The following is a 26,446-nucleotide window of genomic DNA, read 5'->3' on the forward strand; positions in this document are numbered from 1 at the left end:
GGAGAGGAGGAGCCAGAAAGGAATGAAGAGGAGGGTAGAGGAAGGGAAGGAAGGGAAGGGAAAGAGAGAAGGGAAGAAGTAGGGGAGGGGAGGAGACAGGGGTAAACTCAGAGGAAAACACAACCAAAATGTCGAGGGTTACTATTCTCTGGCTAACTTATTTTGCCTCCTTTTCAATTGCCTGTCTTCCAAAATGTCACCAATTTTTTTTTAAATCACTTTTATAATAAATCCACTTTTTATCAAAATTCTATTTAAGTCGTTCTGAAATGTTTTCTCATAACATTCCAAGTCCTATTTTAGGTGAGTCGAGAAGACACTGGTGCTAGGTGATGTCTATATGGTGCCCACATGTTCCAGAGCCAATACTGGAACACATGATCCACAAGTTCCCAAATGCTCAGAAAAGATATGGAACGGAGTAGCTGGATTCTGGGCAAGACCCCCACATCTGAGGAACAGGCATGCCCCTCGAGAAAGAAAGTAGTACCCCTGGGGGCTGTGGGATCCCTTGGGACGATGGGCCAGTCTCACCCTGAGGTCGGCTGCTCTGAAAGGCCCATGGCAAGGATGGAGAGAGGGAGACGTTAAGGAAGAAGACACCCTACCCGGGTCCGATCTTCCTTCCAACCTACTTTGCGTCCCCAAGGCTGAACTCATTCTGCTTTTAGGAAATCACTCTCATCCCAGAGGAGGAGCTGGATTTTCCAAGTAAAGACAGACCCTCCAGTCCCCACCCCACCCTCCCTTCTCCCCTCTGCCCAGGTGCTACACCTGTGGACCCCACTGTCCCAAGCACGAGCACCTGTGGCCACGAACGCCCTGCCCAGGGGGAAAGAAAGCGGCCTCAGGAGAGCCCTAGGGGCCGGCACCCTCTCTGGGCCTCTGGCTGCAGCGGGACCTCCAGGCAGCAGGCCCTGGTTGGAACGTGGCCTCCCGGGCTGGGACCGAGAGCCAGCACCGGGTAGCGACGCAGCACTGTGCACAGCACTCGGGGCTTTGGACCTGGGCACGTCCACTACCATACTTCGGGTTCCTAGCTTGTGGAGCAGAAAGGATACCAGAAGCTACTTGAGTGGTGCCGAACACATGAACACATTAGTGCTGATGACACGCCCACTTTGCAGCGCCCCGATGAGGCGGGTGCCACTGCGCCCCTTTTACAGATGAGCAGAGGGGCTCGTGGGGAGGTCAGAGCAGTGCCCCCGAGGTCCCGTGGCTGGTAAATATTAGAACCAGGACTCGAGTCTGGCTCCAGAGCCTGAGCTCGCAAGACGGCGTCTAGAAGCTGTTTAAAGCACGACCAATAGCAGCTGATGCTCTGGTGTTGCAGATGTTTTAGTAAAGCAGAGGGTGGCCAAGGTGGGGCTCTGTGTGCCAACCGCTTCCTTCTACTCTACCAGCCTTCCAAGACAGAAGCATGTCTGGACCGTTCACCTCCGTGGCCCAGCAGACCCCCCATCGTGCCTTGTGGCTCCCTGAACACCCGTTGCACAGGTAATACAATGACACATTTATCAGGCACCCACCACATGCACCTTATCTCATTCAAATCTCTCTCTCCCTCCCTCCCCCACCCCTCACACACACACACACACACACACACACACACACACACACACACATACACGGTGTGGGCAGCTGAGAACTGCCTCAGCCAAAGGGTCCAAGCTAGGTGCTGGGCATCCCCAGGCTGGCCTGCCTGACCTTACAGCCTCTCCACAAGCGAGGGGTGAACGTGGAGGGATCCTCGAGGCAGAGCAATGTGCCCCTGGGGTAGCTTTCAAATGAAAATGAGATGATCCCATTTCTATAGCATACAACTCCGTTGTTCTTCACTTTCTATTCCATAACGTGCCCAGCAATTATTTCCACGGATAGTGATTCCAAGTAAAAGGAGAGAAAAGTACACAGCTGCCCTCCAAGACCTCGAGGGACTTGGGAGGGAGAGTGAGGGCATCAGAAAACAAGGGCTGATGTCAAGGCCAGCTGAATCAATAATGGTCTCACATCTTATAGTGAGAGAGTCATTATAAAGAAAAACAACGCTATCTCAAAACAGTGGCAATGTCAAAGCACAACCCTACTACATCTTTGATTTCCAAAAAAAAAAAAAAAAAAAAAAAAAGGAGACTGGGAAGATCCCTTGTGAACCCGACTCCAATCTAGCAAACGGTCCATCCTAACGGCACAGGCACCCAGAGCGGGCTCGTCATCACGGGTGGGCGTCCGCTGGTCTCCCCGCCATTGGTTCTCACGTTGCACAACAACGCTCACAACAAGGATGGAGACCACACACACAGTTTTCCCCGATGGGCAGCCGGTGTCAGTCCCCCAGACTGGGCCCACCCGCTGCCGACGTCTGCTGCGTCCAGGTCAGGATTTCAGCAGAGGGTCCCGGCCCCCAGCCTGTTCCCCTTCTCTTGCATCCCCGCCTGGTCCGCATCGTGAGGGGCCCTGTGCACACCTGTGGACACTGCAGCCTGCACACCCCCATCCCTAGCTGCTCAGCCAAGGTGTAGGCACACCAGGGGCCCAGGCAGGACGCCCGGAAGCCAGGGACATTCAGGCAGAGAATTCAACCGTGAGATCCGAAAAGGGAAGGTCATGGGCCCGTGAAGAGGCCACAGACAGAAGGGGGCCTTCCAGAGTGTGGGGTGCCTATTGGGAAGTGTGCCTTTCAGTGTTCTTGACCCAGAGCTCAGACGTCTTAGGCCATCCCGCGAGTAAGCTGCAATGGCCTCTGAAGAGAAGCTCCCTGCCTCCTTCCCTCAGGGGAAAGTGCTAGAGAGCCCAGGAGACTCACAGCCCAAGATCTGTCCCCTTTAACCAGCAGACCCCGCAGTGACAAGACCTTCCTGATCCTGGTCCTCTAGAAGACCAAGACCATCCCCAGGCTCCCCACGTGGTTGGCCGCACTCCCAGGCTGTTAAGGCACTAGGCCAACAGGACACTTGTTTTCCAACGGGGATCCCGGGAGGAGGAGGTGTGGCTCTGGATGGGAACAGCCCAGGGTCCGTGGGAAGGACAGCGGAACCCCAAGTGGGTTCCAGGAAGGACAGCTGCAGAAAGGACTCTCCAAAGAACTGAACAAGAGAGTGGATGCAAACGCACCTGGCCCACAGGAGGGACTCGAACGCCTCTGGTGACGTGGCTGGCAGCAGCGACATCGTCTTGAGTGACTCTGTGCCAGGCACCTGCAGCGTGCGCTTTGCGAGATCATTCCTTTGATCACAACAATCAGAGGAGCTTTGCTCTCATATGGCCGTTGAGAGGAGTGAGGCCAGGATCCCCCAGCTGGTCAGCAGCCAGGCCAGGAATCGCACTCGGGTCCGTCCGTCTGCCTCCCAATCCTCCTTCCCAGTCCCCACCCCCCCGCCACACCATGCTCAACGCCTCAGCTGGTCTTCCTGCAGACTCTGAGGAGAACCCCCCACACGCCTACCTGCCCCCAGCTCCCAGGACAGGCTGGAGGTTAAACAACGCGGCCAAGACTCCAGGCCCCCTGCTTTGCCAACACCCTAGAGCTCTCTGTGCTCCTGTCCTGTGTGCAAAGCTCCCAGAAAGCCCATCCCCAGGAGGACGGAGCTTGCAGATAAGCCAACCAACCACACCCAGAAAAGACCCAACAGTGTCTCACCTCAGCACGTTTTTTTTAAGTTTATTTATTTTGAGAGATACGGAGACCATGCGAGTGGGGGAGGGCAGAGAGAGAGGAGAGAGAGAGTCCCAAGCAGGCTCCACACTGTCAGTGCAGAGCCAGACGCGGGGCTCGAACCCGTGAACCTGTGAGATCATGACCTGAGCCAAAACCAAGAGCCTGATGTTTAACCGACCGAGCCACCCGGGCGCCCTTCACCTCACCAGGCGCACATTTTGAGTATACTTTACAAGGAGACCCACAGCCAGCTACTTGGTGGACCAAAGACTCGGGTAACAATATAGGGTATGGCTCACAACCACCTGAGTCTGTCTGGTTCCCCAAAATCATGCAAAATAGACCCTGTTTTCACTACTGTGTGTGTCTGCCCTTGAGTCCACATCAAGTGCTCTTGAATTCACTCATAAAATCACAAGAACGTTTCAAGATGCCAGCACCACCAGGCCCAAGGTCAGCCCTGGCCCCCACCTGTTTCAGCAGGAGCCATTTGGGGGCTTCCTGGGGGAGACCCTTTGTCTGCACTGGGTGAAGGGGGGGCTGCAGCAGACACCTCCCCAGGCCCCAGAGCTCACTCACCCCTGGCCCTGGTGGTTTCACAGGATGAAACCACCTAATTGCCTAAGACAAGACCTAACCCCGAGCCCTCAGAAGACACAGGGAACTGCTAGTGGGGAGAAATGTATGGAACACTGGGTCCTGCAAATTCACGGTTCCGGGGCCCTGGGAAGAGGTGTGCAGGGGGGAAGTGGCTGCAGGTGGCTCTATCAGGGAGTACTGCCCGGTGCCGAGTCCCCTCCCCTGCCCTGCCCTCCCCTTTTCTCCAACTCCTTTCCCTCCCCTTCCCTCCTGCCCTCCCCTTCCCTCTTCAGGAAATGACACCACCAATGTCCACTCTGCTGACATGGTTGCCACAGTCTCACCGCAGGTCTGGGGCATGGGCACACCCCATGATCCTCTCCCCCTGATCGCACTTAAATGGTATCCAAACACAGGAATCCCACTGAACAGGGCAGGGAGGGGCGACAAGACTTTCAGGGACAATGTGCCAATTCCTTACAACACGTCATTTTGCAACAACGCCCCAAACTTTCCCGCACAGCCCCCCCCCGCCCCGGCCACAACGTGAGAACAGCCATATAATGACTACGTTCAGGACAGCACACATGGGCGGTAGAGGGAAGGGGTTGATAATGATGAGTCTCCTTTCCCTTCATGCTTTCTGTAGGTACCGACGGCACACTGGGAAGGGCGGGTTTGCTTTGTGTAGAAGGGGGCGCACTGCGGGGGTTGATCCCCAACTGAATCCCCCAAAATAGAAGGTTAGGTGAGGTGGCGGCCAACCCTGGGGGCCTCCTGCCGACTCTGGAACACGCCTCCTCTCCGCACCCCCAGCCCGGCCCCTCCCTGGGTGCCCACAGGACCCTACCCCACAGGAGACCCTCCGCCACGGCCACCTTCCCTGCAGCCCTGCTGGGAGAAAGAACCGCCCCGGACGACTGCAGCTGCAAGAGACGTGAAGAGCAGGGCAGACCGCCCCCCCACCCAGCTTCTCCAGAACGTCTAAGGACACCACGTGAGGACAGAAGCAAATAGCCAGCTTTCCTTCCCGGCGCTCGCTCGGGCGGGCGGACCCAGCCTGGACTTGGCCCGTTCCTGCCCCTCCAAGCCAGGTAGGTAGGAGGCAATAACAAGCCAGCACGTTCTGACACTCTCTTCCCTGGAGACACCCCCAAGATTCTCCAAAATCCCCGCGGCAGCTCCCAGGAAATGACCAGATGTGCCTACACGTACGTGCACAAACACCGCACGCCCGCCTCTCCCCCAGCACCATTCCCGTTCTCAGCTTTTCCCTAAACCACCAGGACCAGGTGCCTCCCCCTTAGCCCCCCGCCTCTGCCCTCCTCCAGGCCTTGTGCCCGCGCCCCTGATCACCAGAAGGCACCTCGCTGGCCTCCCTCCCCGGCTTAGAAAACATCCAAACCGACGCACGCATGGGTCATGCCAAAAGGGTCGTTTTTTGGTCTGTTTTTTTTATTTTTTTTTTATTTAAGAGCCCGCAGCGCTGCAGCTCTGGAATTTGGAAGGTCATTCCTGGCGGCCACGCCTGCCAGGCCCGGTGGAAGGCACCTGGAAGGCGGCACCGGGGTTTCTGTGTAAGGCGGAAGAATCCGGCTTCCCCGCACAGGGTTCCAGTCCCAAGGTTCAGAGGGCACACAGCTGCTAGGCGCCGGTCCCACTGAGTCACCGCTCTGGCCCCCGAGCACCCTGTGGGGGGAGAGGTAAAGCAGGCCCGCCCCAGGGACAAACAGGGCGGAGAAGAGCAGGAGGAAAGTCAACAAAGGACGTGCAAAAGAGGGAACAGAGGCACAGCTGGTTGTACAGGCAGGCTCTGCACCACGCCCTTGCCCCAGCAGTCTCCCCAGACACCCCCCTCTCTCCTGCAGAGGCCATCGCACCGTCCCGACAGCCAGGGCCTGGGGAACCCGTGGACCCCGCAGCACTGACGGCCCTTCTCCGGAAACTGAATAACCTGAGAACAGGCGAGTCAGAAACGGCTACGGAGTTTTCACCCACAGCGGTGGTACAGGCCATAAGCAGGCAAAGTGCACGAACCCTGCAGAATGCCAGAAAAGAGGGGATAGAAAACGCAAAACCCCTCTCCAGAGAGAACAGAATCCCAGAGCCCCAAAGGCACTGCTCAAGCAGCTAATCTCAACCTCGGGAAAAGAGCAAGACGGAAGGTCTCCATCCTCCGGAGAGGTCAGCCCAAGGCCCTGTTTCCGGAAGCCAGCACATGTCTGGGCACACAGCTCTGAAACGAGCCAGCCCCCCAAAACCCCTGATCCACACCTTCAGGAGGGGCCTTCCTGCTGTCACCTGCTGGGTCCCGGTGGGTGTCCGGTCCAGCCTGGCCTAGAACAACTTCAAACGTGGTCCCCGACACTGTGCCTTTTTCAGGCAACCAAATCCCCATCCCTCTGAATCACCACGGTGATTTTCTAAAATTACACTTCCAAGCCCCAACAGTGTAGAACAGGGCAGAGAAACACACGAAGGATGTTACTAACCAAAGGCTGCCTCGTGCTGTCTTTTCCTCCCAGAAAGGGAGAAGTTATTTCACATGTGCACACGCGTGTGCACACACATGTACGCATACACGCACATACATATAGGTTTTTCCCTGATACACAAAATTCTTTGTGAACTAGCTATGTCTAATTCTGCTGGACCCTTTGTTTGAAAAAGGAGAGAAAAGGAGCCACAAACACCAGTATATTTCTGCTAGGGCTGGCTGGCTCTAAACATTTCAACTTTGAACTTTCACATAGCTGTCACCAAAGGCCAGAACTTGGCCAAGCCCAAAAGACCACTGAAGGGTCAGACGTCTAGAATGTCGTAGATCCAGGAGAGCAGAATATCAGAAATTAGAAGCTGAATATCCTCTAGGCTTTTTTTTTTTTTAGGTTCCTGTTAACTTCTGATCTCTTTACTTTTGTGAACAGTTGCCTTAAAGTTACTTTTTTTAAGTCAAAATGTTTCTATCCCTTGCCCCGTAGCAAGGCAAAAACCCTCTTGAGGAAGACAGGGTGACATTTTAAAGGGGCATCCAGAGGGTGGTAGAGGCGACTCTCCTGCAGTGATATTCTGAGCTGATGTGCGACACACACAACTGTGCCAGCGTTTCATAGTGTTTGTTTTGGTTTCAACATCTCAGACAAGACAGCTTCCAGATCCTTCACATCCCAGGCTGCAGCTGACCAACGTTCCACAGGATGCTAACATGCTGGATATAGATTTTACCTAAAAGAAAAAGAAGAACCAGTCAATGCCCTCGGCAGAACCCTGCATCCATTCTGACCCTCACAGTCTCCATCCCATAGGCCACACTCACCCAACCACAGGACCTTTGAACATGCTATCTGGAAGGTAACTCCTTCCGTCCCTTCAGCTCCTCGCTCAGGATCCTAGCTCCCCATGCAGACCCCCTAGTACAGAGCTGCTTTTCTCCTTGTACTTCTCCTTCCTAGCAGTGCTACTGGTGTTTACTCCAGGGCTCCACAAAATGTTTCTGTCGAAATCCAGACAGTAAACATTTTCAACTTTGTGGGCCCTACATTCTCTGTGGCAACTACTCAACTCCACCCCTGTGGAACAAAAGCCACTGTGGATAATAGGAACATGCTTGAGCATGGCTGTGTTCCAATAAAACTTTATTTGTGGACACTGAGATTTTATTTGCAAATTTTTACAGGTCATGAAACGGTAGCCTTCTTTTAATTCTTTTTCAACCAGTAAAAATCATTCTTGGCTCACGAGCTGTACCAAAACCAGGCAGACAGCCATATTTAGCCCATGGGCCATAGCTTGCAAATCCCTGGTTTATGCAATTATCTGATTCATGTCTGGCTCTTGCTTAGGCTGGGGGCTCCTTGTAGGCAAGACCCATGTCTGAGCTCACTCATCTTTAAACCCCCGGCACCAACCACAATACCAGGAGTGAAAGAAAGCCTGGAAACTAAATCCACTCAAGACGTCATCCAAAGAGACTCAAGAGAGGAGGGAAAATCTGTGAGGTCAGAGCCACCAATGTCCTCTGCTCATGTTTGATCATGGGCATCAAAAAATCATACATGTAAAAATAGTGGGGATTTAGGAGAATTTACAAAATAATGAATTTCTTTTCATAATGTTCCATGACCCCAAATATAAATACTATCATCATCATCATCAGGTAACTATTTTCTAAAAGATAACAAACATCCTATTTTTAGGAAATACACACTTAAGTATTTGCCAGAAAGGAACATGATATATGTAACTTACCCTCAAATGGTTCAGGAAAAAAAAAAATCTGTATGTACACACACACAGAGCCATCATCATAAGGCGACTGAGGTGAAACATTATACCAGGAAAATTCGGGTAAAGAGTATACTATTTTGGGGAGCACCTGGGTGGGTCAGTCGGTTGAGCATCCGACTTCGGCTCCGGTCATGATCTCACAGAGACTTCAAGTCCCGCATGGGGCTCTGTGCTGACAGCTCAGAGCCTGGAGCCTGCTTCGGATTCTCTGTCTCCCTTGCTCTCTGCCCCTCCCCCACTTGAGTTCTGTCTCTCTCTCCAAAACAAACATCAGCAAAAAAATGTTTTACAAAAGAGTATGCTATTTTTGTTTTTGCAACTTCTTTTAGGCTTGAAATTATTTAACAAAAACTTTCAAGAAAAAAGAAAAAAAAAAAAAAGCAGGGGCTCCTGGGTGGCTAAGTCGGTTAGGCATCTGAGTCTTGATTTCAGCTCAGGATGTGATCTCACAGTTCACGACTTTGAGCCCCACACTGGGCTCTGTACTGACAGCACAGAGCCTGCTTGGGATTCTCCGTCTCCTCTCTCTCTCTACCTCACCCCCACTGTCTCTCTCAAATAAAAAATACACTTTTAAAAAAAGAAAAAACACAAAGATACACTCATATTGGCCACTAGGATACCCTACGCAGCAGACTGGTGGGAGGAAAAGACAAGTTGCCACAGCCGTGTCCAATCTGTGCAGGGTGGCTTTTTTCCAGCATCCACATGCGCCCTCCTCCCTTGGGCTGGGGAGTGGGGGCTAATCTCCCCCAACTGAGATCCACGGAGCCCAGATGCTCACCCCCACTCTACAGATGCAGCCTGAGGACCTCAGATGTAAAGACTCCCACCAGGGCTGCCCCCCTCCCACAAGAGTCAGGCTACATCCACTGCGGGTTCAACGTAGGGGGGCCAAGGGACTGGGGACCGAGCTTTCAAAGCTTCCAAAGACCAAGAAAGGGACCTGAGTGAAGGGACTGGATTCCCAATGGCTCCACCGAAGCGGCCGTGCCTAGGAAGGGGAGCAGACTTGGGCGCTGGCCTGCTGCATCTGGGAGGAGCAGAGCATGAGGAGTCACAGAGGCACGGACTTCACGTAGGGCACACAGGCCGGAGACTCACCTTCTGTTCCGGGGACATACATCTCAGGGATGACGTGAGACCACACCCAGGGTCGTCCGCCAGGCCCCTGTCTGTGCCCACGCCCCCAGGCAGCCGCGAACACCCCTGTGCTTATAGAATAAATGTGCTCGAAGGACGGAGTGGGACGGGGCGGGCGCAGGGGGCCCCCCATGAATCACCACGCTCTGCACAACTACTCAGCTCCTCCACAGCACAGTGGGACAGGGGGGAAAGGAAACAAGAGTTTACACACACCTCCAGAGGGGAGCAGTCACCCTGGGTGCCTGCGATCGCCCTCAAGGGGGTCACCAGCTCTCCAGAAGGAGGCGAGCCCCATCACAAATCTGGGCCGTGGGGTTGGCTTCAGACTCTCCGGTGACGCTGTGACTCAGGAAGCTCCAGGGGACCGTGGACACGGACACTAGGGCTCTCTGTTTCATCTCCCTGACAAGGCCATGCAGATTTGGGGTTCTCCCCCAGAGGGCCCCGTGGGGTGGGGGACAGGCTCACGGCTGCAGCTCCCCCGGCTCTCCCTCCACTCGCTCAAACCCACACACATCACACATGCTGTCGACTCTCCCCCTCACTCCTCCCCGCCCCTCAGTCCGCCTTGGGGTGCTTCCTTTCAAACCCACCATGAGCTTCACCTCCTCTGGAAAGAGCCTCCTGCCCCGGCGCGGTAACCCTCCTGGCTGTCCACAGCACCCCGTTCTTTCCTCCCAGCGGTTCCCAGGTTTCTGGCTGTCCCTCCCCAACCGCTGCCCCGGTCTCCGCACAAGCTCCCGGGGCACAGGCCAGGTTCACCCAACCTCACTCACAGTGAATGGAATTAGCAGGCTCGCGAGCCGGACACACAGAGGTGGGGGATGCGCAGAGATTTCTAGAAGGACTCTCTCAGCCTCTTTCTCTCCCCCAGAACAGCCAAACTGCTAACAACACTCCTGCTTCATCAAGAAGAGAAACCCGAGAGAGTCTCAGAGCTGAGCCCCCCGCCCTCCCTGGCAGCTCCCTGAGAAGTGAAGACACATTTGGGCTCCATACCCCATGCTTATTCCTTTCAAACCTCCAAGCGTCCTGTGCAACGACGCTGGGTTATAACCATCCCGGAGAAGGAGAAGAACGTGTCCCCACCTGTCTGTGTCCCGTGCTTTGTCTGTCAGCAGAAAAGGGCGCCTGGGTGGCTCAGCCAGTGAAGCATCCGACTTCCGGCTCAGGTCATGACCTCAGGGTTTGTGGGTTCGAGTCCTGCATGGGGCTCCATGCTGACAGCTCAGGGCCTGGAGCCTGCTTCGGACTCCGTGTCTCCCTCTCTCACTGCCCCCCCCCTCAAGAATAAATAACATTTTAAAAAAGAAGAGCCCTCAACACACAGGGTGTTGCATCTCTGTACCTGTGAGCACCTAGCAGCCGACCTCTCCGCACAGCGGTCCAGGACACCTCAGGGAGGTGAGGCGAGGACCACCACTGCATGTCAACCGTGCTCCCGCTTTCATCCAGGACACCAACCACAGTAAGGAGCAACCAAACAATGTGGCCAGCTTTTGCAAAAGCATTGCTAAGATTATTTGTGCTAGGTTTTGGGTTGTTTCGTGGGTTTTTTTTTTCCTTTGTTCTTTTCACTTGATTCTTCTGTAGCCCTATAAGCTCTGGTGTGTGTGTGTGTGTGTGTGTGTGTGTGTGCGCACGCACATGTGTGTAGGCAGGAGACAAGTCACATTCACTTAGTGGTAAATTTTCATTGCCACGCAAATTCCTGTTGGTATAGGTTCTCTGCTCAGAGACCTAAAACTCAAATAGTTTTACGGTGCATGATACCTTAGCGGAGGACTGCCCCCAGATGGCCAATACTGCTCTTCAAAGAAACAGAAACGTCCCCTGACATGCCCGTCTTTCAGACAGAAGCTCAGCCTGTACAGAAGAGGGCTGGCAGAGCATCGTCCAAGCAGGTAGGGGGGTGACCCCTGCTGTTGTCTGAGGTCCAGGTAGGTTACTCTGGCATCCTCAGGGGAACCTGTGGGTCGCTGATTCCTTCCCGGCCTCAGAAGCTCACCATACCCCATTGCCCCCACAGCTGCCCACATGTTGATGCTCCTAACAGCTTCGTTCCTCACTCTAGAACCTTCGTTCCAGAAGACAAGGAAGCAGGGAACAGAAGGGCCATTTGAGCCCAACCTTCAAGAAGTCACTGCTCTGGGGCACCTGGGTGGTTCAGTCCATTAAGCATCTGACTTCATTCAGCTCAGGCCATGATCTTACGGTCCATGAGTTTAAGCCCCGCATCGGGCTCTGTGCTGACAGCTAGGAGCCTGGGGCCTGCTTCAGATTCTGTCTCCCTCTCTCTCTCTGCCCTTCCCCAACTCTCTCTCTCTCTCTCTCAAAAATAAGTAAACATTAAAAAAAAACATTTTTTTTTTTTAAGTCACTACTCTGTGCTTAGCAACTTCCATAAGGTGCCCAGGACTCTGAGCCCCGGGCTCAGTCTAGCACAAGTAAGTCAATCTGCTTTCTCCTGCTCCCAGCCTTGCCTCCAGGGGCCTCTTGCTGCAAACAGCCACCTAATGCCCTTTGTTCCAAAGACAAGATGCCAGGCACAGCGTCTGGCATCCCGGCGGAAAGCTCATGGCTTTCTAATGAGATTCCCACAGGAAGCTCTATTCACAAGAGGGTGGGAGGCGGGCACTTGTAGAATGCATGCCTGGATTCCCACAGGCCACATCTTTTCCAAACCTAAGAAGCAGAGGGACGTAGCATGCAAGCCTGGGCGGGAGGAGCAGTGGGTCTCCCCAGCTCCCAGCACCCACCTTTGCACCCCACGTGTCACAGCCGCCACTACCACCTACAGAAAACCGGGAGGAAGGGTGGCACCTGTCTCGCCACCGGGGGACACACCCAACGGGTGTCACAGGGGTCTCCTGTAGGAAAGTGGGGATGCACGAAGACCCAGAACATCAGCCACAGCCGCACGCCAGGCCAACCAAGCTCAAAGCACAAACAGCCGGGGTTCAAACGCCTTTGGAAACATGGAACCATTCCAAAACCCCAGGGTTCTCTGTACTCCGGTTAGCCGTCATTTATTTCTTCTAATTAGCCTTTTTAAGGACAGAATGGGGAACACATTTCCACAGACTTTGTTTCCCTCCACGCCCCTGCCCCATCTGGCCCTAAACGTTGGAGGTCTTATCTCATGGACTTGAACATCCCAGTTGCCCAGGAGCCTAAAAAGAGGGCTACACACAGAAGTCAGGAAGCCCTGGCCACCTTCTCTCCATTTCCTGCCTGGCTGATGTGGCCAGGCTCTGCGTCCCAAAATGTCATCAAAGAACAGCGCGTGTAATAGTATGGACCAAGTTACTGCCTCACTGCCCTGGGCACCGAAAACACGATTTTCCTCTTTGCAGTCACTCATAAAATAACCCCAGGTCATAATTCAGCTGCATCAATTTAAATGCAGTCTGTTTCCCAGAGGGAACCCCAATATTTTGCTGAGCTAGGTCTAAACAGGAAAGACAAGTACCTGTGAAGAGATTATCAGGGGCAGACAGAGAAGTTCTCAAAAAACACTAACCCGAACATAAAACTGGTCTTAAAATTCGTGTTCTTTCAAACTTATTGACGTATAAAGTTGTTTGTAACATTCCATCCAGGTGGAAAACTGTTCCAAAGCAGCGCGTGTAACACGGTCCTACTTCTACAAAAAAAGAAAATTCACAGATATGTACTCACACACACTCTAGTGGTTACCGCTAAGTAGTGAGATTACAGCAATTTGATTTTTCCTTTCTCTTCTCTGTAATGTCTATAGCACACATGACATCTGTAATAAGGAAAGCTGTCACTCTCAGTCTTCCTAAATGGTCGGTCATCTCTGGGCCTGAGGGCTAGAGCAGTCTTGTGTCTGGTGACCCAGCTCCAAGTTCGCTCACATCCTGGTATCATTTCAACCACAAACAACACAACCAGGAGCTGCTTGAAGTTCGACAGACAGGAGGATGGTGCCTGGTGATGAGCAAAGCCTGTGGGAGGCAGCTAAAGTAGATTGTTACAGAATAAACACTGGGGCGCCGGGGTGGCTCAGTTGGTTGCATGTCTGACTCTTGATCTCAGCTAAGATCTTGATCTCAGGGTCATGTGTTCAAGCCCCATGTAGGGCTGAAAAACACAAAAAAAAAAGAAAGAAAGAAAACATGAAAAGGGGACCATGTCTACACGATTCAAAGATTAAAAAGATAGTAAGAGAATGCTGTGAGCAACGTTGGGACAATAATTTGAAAACTTGGATGAAGTGGAAAAAATCCCAGAAATACGACCCATATCAAAACTAACCCAAGAGGAAACAAAGACTATGTAGTCCTATCACTGTTCAAAGGACTGAACATCAATAGTTTTTTTTTTTTGGTTTTTTTTTTTTTTTTTTTTTTTTACTCTTTGCACACAGAAAACATCAAGATCCGGTGAGTTTCAGCATGTTCTACTAAACATTTAGGAAACAAATAATTCTAATCTGATACAAACTGTTCCAGAGACACGGCAAATAAGGAACCTACCCTACCTTGCTTTATAAGGAAAACGTGTCTTACTGGTAAAACATTTACCAAAGCCTGACAAAGATATCACAAAGTAGGAAAAGGACAAAGCAATCTTGGTCACTCAGACAACCAAAGAAAGCCCTAAATAACTATCATCAAAGTAGAGGCAGCGACGTGCATGACAGGATAACACAATGACAATCACACTCCTTTTGTTGCACAGACGCAAAGTTGGTTTAATATCAGAAAAATCTAACACAATTTCACCACCTTAACAGATGGAAGGTTAATAAACAGTATGACTGACCCTCTCAACAGAGCTAGAAAAGGCATTAAAATAAAATTTGACATTAGCAAACTAGGGACAGAGGGAACCTTTGCAGGAAAGAAATTCTACGAAACCCTATGGCCACCACCACTCTTAGTGGCCAGCATGGAAAGCACACACTTTAAGGTCAAGAATAAGGCAGAATGTCTATCACTTCTATTTAACAATGATTTAGAGGCAGAGGCGCCTGGGTGGCTCAGTCCGTTAAGCGTCTGACTCTTAATTTTGGCTCAGGTCGTGATCTCACAGTTCAGGAGACCAAGCCCCGAGTGGGGTCTGTGCTTGGGATTCTCTCTCTCCCTCTCTCTCTCTGCCCCTCCCCTGCTCATGCTCTCTGTCTCAAAATAAATAAAGAAATATCTTTTTAAAAAGTCACCACGTGTTGAGGGGCCCCAAGTACTGCTGTGTCATGTGGAGCTGGAGCCACCCACTATGAAAGTGGCCAAAGACCTACTCCAGAGCATATGCTCTGAGACCCTGTTTCTTTTTTTTTTTTTTTAATTTTATTTATGTTTGTTTATTTTTGAGAGACAGAGAGAGAGAGCACGAGCTGGGGAGGGGCAGAGAGAGAGAGGGAGACCCAGAATCCGAAGCAGGCTCCAGGCTCCGAGCTGTCAGCACAGAGCCCAACGTGGGGCTTGAACTCAGGAACAAGGAGATCATGACCTGAGCCGAAGTCGGATGCTGAACCGACTGAGCCATCCAGGCACCCCTCAGACCCAGTTTTTTACCTGTTCTTGCCCTTGAAACAAACCAGGGAGCATACTCAGACTTTCGTAAAAGCAAACGTGAGGCTCCAGGGTGGCTCAGTCGGTTGAGCATCCAACTTCGGCTCAGGTCATGATCTCATAGTTCTTGAGTTCGAACCTCGCGTCAGGCTCTGTGCATACAGCTTGGAGCCTGGAGTCTGCTTCAAGTTCTGTGTGTGTGTCTCTCTCTCTGCCCCTCTCCCCTGCTCACACATGCTCTTTCTCTCAAAAATAAACATTAAAAAAAAATGTATTATCTGTTACCTAACACCTACCAGGGGGTTCAATTTAATCATCTGCTTTTAGAAACAAAATCACTATGCCGAAGACATACCTGCCTTCCTATGTTTACTGCAGCATTATTTATGACAGCTGAGACATGGAAACAACCAAAGTGTCCATCGACAGATGAAAAGATAAAGAAAATGTAGTGGGTATATATATATATGTAATGGAATATTATTCAGCATAAAAAAGAAGGAAATCCTGCCATTTGCAACAACATGGATGGACCTTGAGGGCATTATGCTAAGTGAAATATGCCAGACAGCGAAAGATGAATACAACATGATCTTACTCGTATGTGGAATCTCAAAAAAAACACACCATACTCATAAGAAAAAGAGACCAGATTTGTAGTTAGCAGAGGTGGAGGGTTGGGGTTGGGGGACTCGGGTGAAGATGGTCAAAAGGTGCAAGCATCCAGTTAAGAGATAATACGTACTGGGGATAGCTGTGGCTAACACTGCCTTATGGTGTACCTGGAAATTGCTAACAAAGTACTAATGTCAATTCAGCGCGTACGGTCAGCCTAGAAGAGGCACTTGCTCCATTGTTTGAAGTACTAAGATGAGCCGTGGAATTTTCTTAATCTGACAGTGGTTTCAATACTTCTTTTCATGATACCAGACACAATACCAATCCAGCAGTCTTTAAGCCACAATAATACTTGTGTCCATGTGCTCAGGAAAGGGCCCCTTTGGGGATGCCTGGGTGGCTCAGTGGTTAAGCGTCCTACTCTTGGTTTCAGCTCAGGTCATGATGTCACAGTTCATGGGTTCGAGCCCCACATTGGGCTCTGCGCTTAAGAATGCAGAGCCTGCTTGGGATTCTCTGTCTCTCCTTCTCTCTCTGCCCCTCCCCCGCTCACCCTCTCCTTCTCTCTCAAAATAAACATTTAAAAAAATGTTAAAAAAAAATAAAAGAAAGAAAGGGCCCCTTTTCCTACCTTACACTAAAGTACAAGCCTAAAGATAGACTATCTGGACAGATTGATTGATGTATTTCTTTGTTAGGGTCTTTTCCTATTTAGTGAGATGCAAGGCTTCCACAGCTAGTTCAGTCATGAAGTATGGATGAGATTCTATTTAAGTGTCTCAGCATCAAAACAGTACATTGAGCCCCGTAAGCCCACAAGGGCTCCCTACTGTATAATACTTCCAGGCCTGCAGGACACAGCAAACCCTCTTCATTGTGACTAATAACGAGGACAGAGTTTTCTTCACGTTATGTTTTATTTCTGTTCATTGAACATGAGACAGATGAAATGGCTAAGCAATAAAACCAGTACGACCACGAACTTTCTTACGTGTATATTATGTGATAGTATGGATGAACATCACTGATTGTTCCCATTCTACTCAAAGGGCTACTATTTACCTAACATGCAAATTATAGCTAATGGTTTTGCTCTGCTATCTACTATAATCAATCTATGCTTTAATGTTTCTGTATTCTTAATAAAATGTAGGTGTGATTTTTTTTAATGTTTATTTATTTGGGGGGGGTGGAAAATGTGAGCATGAGTGGGGGAGGGGCAGAAAGAAAGGGGGAGACAGGATCTGAAGCAGGATCCATGCTGACGGCAGACAGCCCGATGCAGGGGTCAAACTCACAAACCATGATATCGTGACCTGAGCCAAAGTCAGAGCCAAAGTTAAGAAACCGGCTGAGCCACCCAGGCACCCCCAAGAAAATAGCATTTTTTTAAGTTAAAATACATACCTATATATGTAAGACACCTGGCAATATACGTAACAGAAACTTATAAAACATTTATGGAGACATTTTTGAAAGTACTGAAAGACATTTTTTTTTAAATACCTAAGTAAATGGAAAGTCATCCCATATTCATGGATTGGAAGGATTCTCACAAAGGGGCTGATTTCCCCCTAAACTGATGCATGGAGTCAAAATCCCAAACATGCTTTTGTTGAACCTGACAACTGATTTATAAAGAAGGGCCAAGAACAGCTGTGCTGACAAAGAACAAGTCAGGAGAGGTTGTGGAAGACTGGCCTTCTCAGGAATGGAAACGCTGCATGTGCTGGTTAATCTGACATGTCAACTTGACAAGAGTCACAAGGTATCCTGACATTTGGTCAAACATTCTGAGTGTGTCTGTGAGGGTGTTTCTAGAGATTAACAATTTTATCAGTAGACCAAATGAAGTAGATTGCCTTGTCTGATGTGGGTGGGCCTCGTCCAATCAGTTAGAGGCCGGAATAGAACAAAAGGCGGGTAAGAGGGAATTCACTCTCCCTGCTGACTGTTTTCAAGCTGGGCCACTGGTCTCCTCCATCACTTGGAATAGGACTTACATCCCTGGCTCTCCTGGTTCTCAGACCTTCAGACTTGGACCTTTATAATAAATCTTTCTTTATGTAGATACATATCCTATTGGTTCTGTTTCTCTGGAGAGCTGTCCAGGGAAAACTCAGGATTGGGTCCAGCCTGGACCTGTAGTTCCCCTTTGTCGGCAATAACTGGAAACTTAAGCAAACAACTTCCTCTTCTCTGAGGCTTTGAGCCCTCATCTCTAATCTATGCCCACCCCCGTCCTTACATTGAGAATCTCATACATCCAAAGAGCACACTCCAAAAGAATCCAAAACGCAAACTACAATCCTGAAGTCACAAAGTCATTCTGACTTTCCTACAGGCTCCCTTTCTCATCGGTAAATTCCAGCCAAGGAGTAACCCTCGGCCCACTCCATGCTCTCAGCCATCAGTTTTAGAGTGGCTGAAAGAGAAGTGTGCATTTGTGGGCAGTCTGTGGCACAGGCAGCTGCCGGAACCAGATCCCCGCAGACAGTGCGCGAGAAGCTCGTCATCTGATATTCAGTCCCCCTTTTCTTCACGCAAAGCTGATTCCTCCAGCGTTCGCATTTGGGGAAAGTGGGAATAACCATTTCTCTGCCAGCTTTCTGGGTGCTGTGCATTCTAGGAAGGGATCAAAGCGGTTCCCCCCATAAGCAGAACACCCCAAGGTCAAACACATAACCAAAGAACAAGGACACATGGACGCCACACCTGGCCTTGCGTTGTTTTCCAAGGTGGGTGTGAACCATCCCACCACCCCAACACCTGAGGGCCCAGGAGGAAGCTGCTGCCCCCCGCCAACCCCCGTACCTGTATTTGATGTCAAATACTGTGGAGTCCTCATCCTCATCATCTTCTTCGTTCAGCGGGGCCATTTCCACTCGCTCGGCTGGAGTAGTGATGATGTCATACTTGCGGGTCTTCTTCAACCTCTTTCCCGACCTGGAGGAAGGGAGGCACGTTCCTGAGAACTCTATGATGCCCAGAGGTAAGTGACGTTGCCCCCTCCCGCTTGCTCCGGGCAGCCCTGGCAGACGTCCCAGCTCCCTCCCTTTCGGCCATGGGAACTCTTACAGATTCTGGACCTCGCCAATCCTCTTGGTCCTCACCTGCAAAATGGAGATGATCATGCCTGCCCTGAGCACTGAAAAGCCCAGTGAGCAAATAAATAGTACCCCAATGCAATATTTTTAAAAGGACAAAATTAATGCAAAGAAAATCTGCCATGAGCCAAAGGTGAAAATGTTCAATGAAGACAGGATCCAGCCCTGGGTTTGCATGGGCGTAACACATCTGTCCCCTTGCCTCCTCCCCCCACCTCCCCAAGCATAGATGTCACAGGTGGCACTGACAGGCCAACCAGGTGGGATCTGGGTCAAGGCTCAGGCACTCTCCACCTGTGTGATCTCAGGCAAGTCGGTTAATCTCCCTAAGCCTCAGTTTCCTCCTAAATAAAATAGGATACAGACAGTATTTGCCCCTCACAGCCAAGAGAGAATTAAACGAGATGGTGAATTCAAGGAGCCTACACACAGGAGGCTCTCAGCAAAAATTACTGTTAGTAAAAATAATAAACAAACAGAAGTGCTATAGCCTCTCTCAGATGACAAGGGCTTGTAAAAAAAAAAACAAGTCAATATCATTTCCAGCATGAGGATTTATGGGGACAGTGAGTTATAACACGAAGCTTTTACCTCTGGGATGGTGAAGGGTCACCGCGAGCCACCGGGAAAGTGCTAAGACACGTCCTTCGGTCTCTGGCGTTAGTCACTCTGCACGAAGGATGCTACATTTATCAGGGCAGGCCTGAAAGTTTATAATGCCACTGGGAATAATACTATTATCATGACTACTGATGCTCTTTGCATTTATTTCTCCACTATCTTGACTATTTTCCCAAATGCCTTGTATTCCACGGTGTCTCTCCGTTTTGACTACATTTGATACTGTCTATGAGAAGCCAGACAACCTCCTCCCTGCAAATAATCATAAATGGGGCACTGAAGAATCGTACACTCTGCACATTCCTCCTGCAGACTGTCAGCTCTTCCCAGGTGGTGACCACATCCAGGATACACGCAAGACCTCTTTGTCCCCCACATGCAGAAATTCTTTGCTCAGTTTGTAAAGTGATGAAATAAGAAATTCACTTTAAGGTTTCTTTTTTGTATATCATTTTTTAAGTTTATTTCTTTATTACTGAGAGAGACAGAGCACGAGCAGGGGAGGGGCAATAGAGAGAGAGGGAGACACAGAATCCGAAGCAGGCTCCAGGCTGTCAGCGGTCAGCACAGAGCCCGACGCGAGGCTCGAACCCACGAACCATGAGATCATGACCTGAGCCGAAGTCAGATGCTTAACTGACTGAACCCCCCAGGCGCCCCAACTGTCAGGTTTCTCATAATTTCTTAGCAACAGCAAATTGTTCTTGTCTTACCTGGTATGATTTACCAAAAACACGAAAGTGTCACATAGAGAAAGATATTTATCTGTATGTGTACCTGTATCTTTGGCATAAAGCACCCGATACAACCTCTAGTACCTGCTCCTTGTGGTTTTTCAGGGAGAGACTTCGAGAGACAGGGAGAAACCAGCTATAAATTCTGATGATTGGGGCACCTGGGTGGCTCAGTCGGCTAAGCATCCGACTTTGGCTCAGGTCATGATCTCGCGGTTCATGAGTTTGAGTCCCACATCGGGCTCACTGCTGTCAGCCTGTCAGCACAGAGCCCACTTCGAATCCTCTGTCCCCACCCCCTCTCTCTCTGCCCCTCCATTTGCCTCCTCTCAAAAAGATATGAAACATTAAAAATAAAAAGTCTGGTGATCACCACACCCTACCATAAAGCTATCTGCCCTCCCTGGACAGACACACACACACACACACACACACACACACACACACACACACAGAGGCACGGGTGTGATTGCTTATATTTCAAACGTGAGATGAGGCATGGTACCAGTACCAAGCTTGGGGGGGTAAGAGGGGCACAGCCAGTCGCCTCCCCAGCGGTCCTGGACAATGGCATTTTAGAAGGAGGCTTTATGCAGGAGTATAAACACTAACCTTGTAAACACCACTAGTCCTACATTCTCAACCCTCAACAGACTCTTCTTTTCTATCCACCTCCCCCCAAAGGAGTAAAATAAGTCTCTGCCTTCTGCCCTAGCTGACTCATAATCCTTGACCAACTCCATCTCCGATACTGGACAGGGGAGATTAGAAACAGCTCCAGATGCCACAAGCCACCCAAGACAAAGGCACAAGGAGCCACCCATCCCCAAGCCCTGAAGACGGGTCAACATCCCCATCTACGCAGACCCTCACACCACACCTTTGTCAGGAAAACAGCCCCACATCTCCACCCAGATGACTCACAGCTGTTCAGAGCTCTCTGCAAAGCCTGGCTTTGCAAAGGTTTTTGCCCAAAGAGACTGACAGCCTGATGGTTTCGGGCTGAGGAATCACAGTGCTGTTTGTAGCTCTTTTTTGGGTACAAGGAAGCCTAGAAAATGCGAAATCTGATCTGAAAACCTCGTTGTACACTCAGAACTTGAAACCTAATTTAGTCATCGGCCCTGGAGCAGGACTGACTGCTGACTCTGGAAGAAGGTTCTGGAGGCTCTGACTTTAGCTCTGCTTCATGGGAGTGGATCCCTATCACCCCTAAAATCACCTCCCTTCTTCCTGATGGTTTATAGAGTCTCGCCATGAGAAAATTAACTTAGCTAGTTTAAAGTAAGACCCTTGAACAGTTACCCAGGGGAGAAACTGGAAAACACCACCAGCTTCTAGAATGTCACGGCCTACTTGGTTTAATGCCACCCATTCCAACCATGTGACCTCAGCAAATAATTTTAAACCCCAAGATTACACCAAAGGTGTAATGGTTAATTCTATATGTTAATTCTGTATGTCAACTGCCACAAGGCGTTCAGGTATTTCATCAAACATTACTTCTGGGGGTTTCTATGAGGGTATTTCTGGATAAGATTGACATCTGAATTGACAGACTAAGTAACAGACTGCTCTCCTCGGTGTGGTGGGCCTCATCCAATCAGCTGAAGGTCTGACCAAAACATAAAGACTGACCTCCCTGCCTGACTGCCTTTGAGCTGGGACATTGTTTTTTGTTTGTTTCTTCCCTATGTTGACAATTAAGCTGAAAAGCTAGCTTTTCTTGGGTTTCAGGCCTGCCAGCCTTGGGATGGGAACTTACACCACTGCAAGCTCTTGGGTTTCTAGATTGCACGTTCTCCTTGCAAATCTTGGAACTTGTCAGCCTCCTTAATCTTGTAAGCCAATTACTTAAAAAAAAAAAAAAAATATATATATATATATACACGTGTATATGTATACATGTATATATATATATATAAATCTATTGACTGATTATATACAAGTGATTAATGGTTTAATAATATAATTAATGTGTTACATATTGATATATGTTCCATGGCTCTTAGAAAGATAGAAAGATAGATCGATCCATCCATCCATCCATCGACCCTCTTGGTCCTGTTTCACTAGGAGGACCCTGACTAGGGACAAGAGGCCACTAACAAGGGCCCTCATGCGTGCTTTAAATGCCAGTTCTGACGTAATGAGCTGAAGAAATTACATTTCAAATGATCGGCTCTCTGAGACACAGAAACATCACAAACAAGGAGCAATGTCACTGTTCCATGGCTGGATGTGTTAACAGGGAAACTGGGACCCAGTGAGAGGTTGAAGAGACCCAGACGCATGGACAGAGGCCTCCAGGGACAAGTGCCTTTGGTGGAGGGGGGCGGTCACGGTCAATGCACAAGCTACGCACGCATTCAGGTGGGGCGGGATGGGAGGCTCCCCACATATTTGTCACCAGAGGAGGCGAACCCCTCCTTTCCTAGCAGTGCCCAAGTCAGAAGCAAGGAAACGCGTGAACAGTCAGTGAGCACTTCCCGCAGACTCCAAGGGTCCTGGGGCTGGAGAACAGTGTCATCCTGCTTCAAGGAGGGAGAATGGGAGAAAACAGAAAACGGATAGTTCTCCAGCCCGAATAACATCACCCAGTCCTGCTCTGTCTTCTCTGAGTGTGGACACTCTAATGTGTCTTTTCTAATTAATACCAGTCCACGACAGGTGAGCTCTTGCTGGGCTAAGTCATTTACACATACGATCACGTGTCACAGCTCATCAAGCACTCTACAAGGTGCCGCCGCCTGCCTCACAACTGAGGAAAAGGGGGCTCAGAGAGGTTGATGTTCCCACGGCCAAGGCCAAAGGCTGCCCCAGAACAAAGCTCCCTGGCGGTCACCTTGAACCACCCGTGCCTGCCAAGAGGCAAGGTGCCAGCTGTCTCTAGATACTTCCTGCTCACTCTCAAATGCAAGCCCACTCCGCACCCCCGCCAGACTCCACCCCCACTCCACGTTAACACCAAGAAACTCTCTGCCCTTCTAGGACCTGCCACTTAACAGAGCTCGCACATTCCTACTCCAAATTGATCTGCACACACTCCTAATGAACTCGCTCTAAATCGTGGACCCTCAGGACGTGAGTCGGTTCAAAGCAGGCCAGTTTCCATTTCCTCCCTCCTTTCGGAGTCTATCTTCAGGGGCCTGGGTGAGTCCCCTTCCCACGTAGTCCCCGCGGTTGAGGGGACCTGGTCACCTACCACACCCCCAGTTCCAGGAGTAGCTGTGGGACTGAAGCCCAAGCCAATCAGTGTGTTGCAATCCCCAGGCCACGGCAAGAGGGGCGGGACTGGGGACCAATCAGAGCCAATGGCCTTTTGCTAGGAAGGCTGGACCGGGGGCAGTAAATGCTCCATCCACTGGTCTTGAGACCCAAATGAAGCAAGCCATCTTGCCACCTTCTGGAAATGGAAAGTAAAGGGGTGCCTGGGCAGCTCAGTTGGTTAAGCATCAGAGTTTGGCTCAGGTCATGATCTCACAATTCAGGGGTCAAGCCCCACGTCTGGATCTGTACTTAGAGTGTGCAGCCTGCTTGGGATTCTCTCTCTCTCTCTCTCTCTCTCTCTCTCTGCCCCTCCCCCATTCATGCTTTTTTTCTGTCTCTCTCTCAAAATAAACAAATAAACTTAAAAAGAAAAAAAAGAAATGGAAAATAAAGCCCATATGGCAGAAGGCAGATTGGGAGGGAGAGAGATCAAGTTCCAAATCTACTATAAACCCAGCCCTCCTTGGGGCGCCTGGGTGGGTCAGTTGGTTGAGCGTCTAACTTCAGCTCAAGTAACAATCTCACCATTCATGAGTTCGAGCCCCACATCGGACTCTGTGCTGACAGCTCAGAGCCTGGAGCCTGCTTCGGATTCTGTGTCTCCCTCTCTCTCTGGCCCTCCCCCACTTGCACGCGCGTGCTCTCGCTCTCTCTCTCTCTCTCTCTCTCTCTCTCCATCTCTCTCTCAAAAATAAACATTAAAAAAATTAAAAATAAATGAATAAATAAATAAAATAAAGCCAGCCCTCCTTGACAGCTACCAAAACCAGCCTGGGGTGAGGTTTCTGTCACACACCACGTGGAGAATCCAAGCAGTCACAGGATCCTGATGGAACGAAGGCAGGCACAGCATGAAGTGAAACCATCGCTGTAACAATACAAACCATCTTGGGACTTTCCTACCTGCTAACGGTAAAACTTCCACATGTACATACAATTTCATTTCTTCTAACCCTTCAAAACCCCAGGACTCATCCCTGCTCTAGAAAGAAAGAACCCATACATACAAAGTGCCTCAGTGACAATATCCTAAACATTTCTGCTTAGAGCCACCAGGGAACAGGTTTTCCAAGAACACAAACATCCTGGTGACTCCTTCCCACAGGGATGTTTTATAAGCACACTGGCCTGCGAAAAAGGCCAAGGCCACATGGCCACAAAGACTCTGAAGTCCCCTGAGTCTCTCCAGGGGACAGTGCGTCAGCTTGTGGGCACAGCCCTCATCTCGGTCACCAACCTGAGGAAGAAAGTTCTAGACACCTGGTTCTAGAGCCCAGGTGCAGAGTCAGATCTGAGTTCATAACCCAGCAATTCTATACACAGGCCTGTTTCCACAGTCATACACAGGGGCGGGGGCGGGGGGGGGGGGGAGCAGGCAGGGGAGGAGCCTGCCAAAACTGTCAGGCATACAGCTTCCAGCTAAAGAAGATTCGAGAATCAAAGAAGGGAAAAGATATAGCTGGCCTGTGCTCTACAGCATGGCCCCCGTTCACACCATTTCTCTTCAGTGAATGAGGTACCTTTATTTTTTTATTTATCCATTTTTTGAGAGAGAAAGAGAGAGAGAGACAGAGTGCTTGGAGGAGGGGCAGAGAGAGAGGGGGAGAGAAAATCCCAAGCAGGCTCCGTGCTGTCAGTGCAGAGCCCGACCCGAGGCTTGGAACCATGAGATCATGACCTGAGCCGAAATCAGGAGTTCAACACTTAACTGACTAAGCCACCCAGGCGCCCGTGGAACAAGGTCCCTTTGAACCAGATGGCCTCAACGAAGAGATGGTAAGCGGTGGCTTTAAGTAAATGTTCACATTGTGTTTCACAGGAAGAGGCAAGACCAGAGAAGTTCTAAGAGACAAAGGATCCTTCCACAGGAGCCAAAACACACATTTCTAACAAGGCAGAGGAGAAGTTCAAGATTCTTTTACTCTGAAATGTGATCCTAAAGCCAGAGGATTTGTTTACGCAGAGGCCCTGTCAGCAGCTGCCCAGAAGCGGGTTTCCCAGTGAGGGGGGGCTGTTCCGCTTATGCAAACACAGAGGCCGGGGAGCAGAGCATCGGGGCTCAGCGGGCCAACGTGGAGGGGGGCCTTCCGTCCCTGCCCTTCCCCGCGAGGAGGAACAAAACTAAACCAACCCTTAAGGGTTAGTTTGTTATGAGAAATCCAGCTGGGGGTGCAGCAGTCAGATCCATGGACTGCACATCCAGAGATGGGGTTTGGACCTCGGCTCCCCAATTCCTCTGTTATGTGCCTCCGGATGACTCACTCCCCTGAATCTTTAAAAAAAAAATTTTAACTTTAATGTTTATTTATTTTGGGGAGACAGAGAGAAACAGAGTGCAAGCAGGGGAGGGGCAGAGACAGAGGGAGACACAGAATCCGCAGCAGGCTCCAGGCTCCGGGCCATCAGCACAGAGCCCGACGCGGGGCTCGAACTCATGAACGGAGAGATCATGACCCGAGCCGAAGTCAGATGCTTAACTGAGCCACGCAGGCGCCCCTGAATCTTAACCTCATGTCCATTGGTACCGCTGGCCAGGCTCAGTTGGGGTTCTGGTGATGGAGCCTCATGGTGCCTCCCGCCTCACCCACTCCATGGGCCACAGCACGCCCGTTTCCCCCACGAGGCCTTCCCAGGACACCCCACAGAGGTCAGGTTTCCTGCTGCCTCAGATTTCTGTGATCTCCACTCGCAGACACTGCCCCCGCTGTGGGGCACCATCCGCATGTGACTCTGAACCACGTGTGGCCCTCTTGCATCACTGTTCCGCTGGGGTGACAGTAATAGCAGCCACCACAACAGGGCAACACTCAGTGCCAGGCATCACCCGCGTACTCCTAGTGGAGCCTCCGGCCATCGTGGAGTCAAGGAAACAAAAGCCAGGAGGCA

The 26,446-nt window shown here is 50.5% G+C and overlaps 1 protein-coding gene and 1 long non-coding RNA gene across 2 annotated transcripts in view; one reads left to right on the forward strand and one right to left on the reverse strand.

Moving 5' to 3' along the window:
- On the forward strand, window positions 1-7,891 carry LOC123385819. Its single transcript, XR_006598880.1, has 2 exons — window positions 1-5,331; window positions 5,713-7,891. It is a non-coding gene; the product is annotated as an uncharacterized LOC123385819 (long non-coding RNA).
- The window catches only part of FAM174B (family with sequence similarity 174 member B), a 34,763-nt gene continuing 15,234 nt past the window's right edge, over window positions 6,918-26,446 (reverse strand). Inside the window, exons 2-3 of the mRNA XM_023254951.2 lie at window positions 18,643-18,774; window positions 6,918-7,462 (exon numbers count right to left, since the gene is read on the reverse strand). Coding sequence (XP_023110719.2) covers window positions 7,459-7,462; window positions 18,643-18,774 — 136 coding nt within the window. The 3' untranslated portion in view covers window positions 6,918-7,458. The remainder of the gene's footprint in view (window positions 7,463-18,642; window positions 18,775-26,446) is intronic.

This window comes from Felis catus, chromosome B3 (genome assembly GCF_018350175.1).
Source record: "Felis catus isolate Fca126 chromosome B3, F.catus_Fca126_mat1.0, whole genome shotgun sequence".
NCBI classification, from domain to species: Eukaryota; Metazoa; Chordata; class Mammalia; order Carnivora; family Felidae; genus Felis; species Felis catus.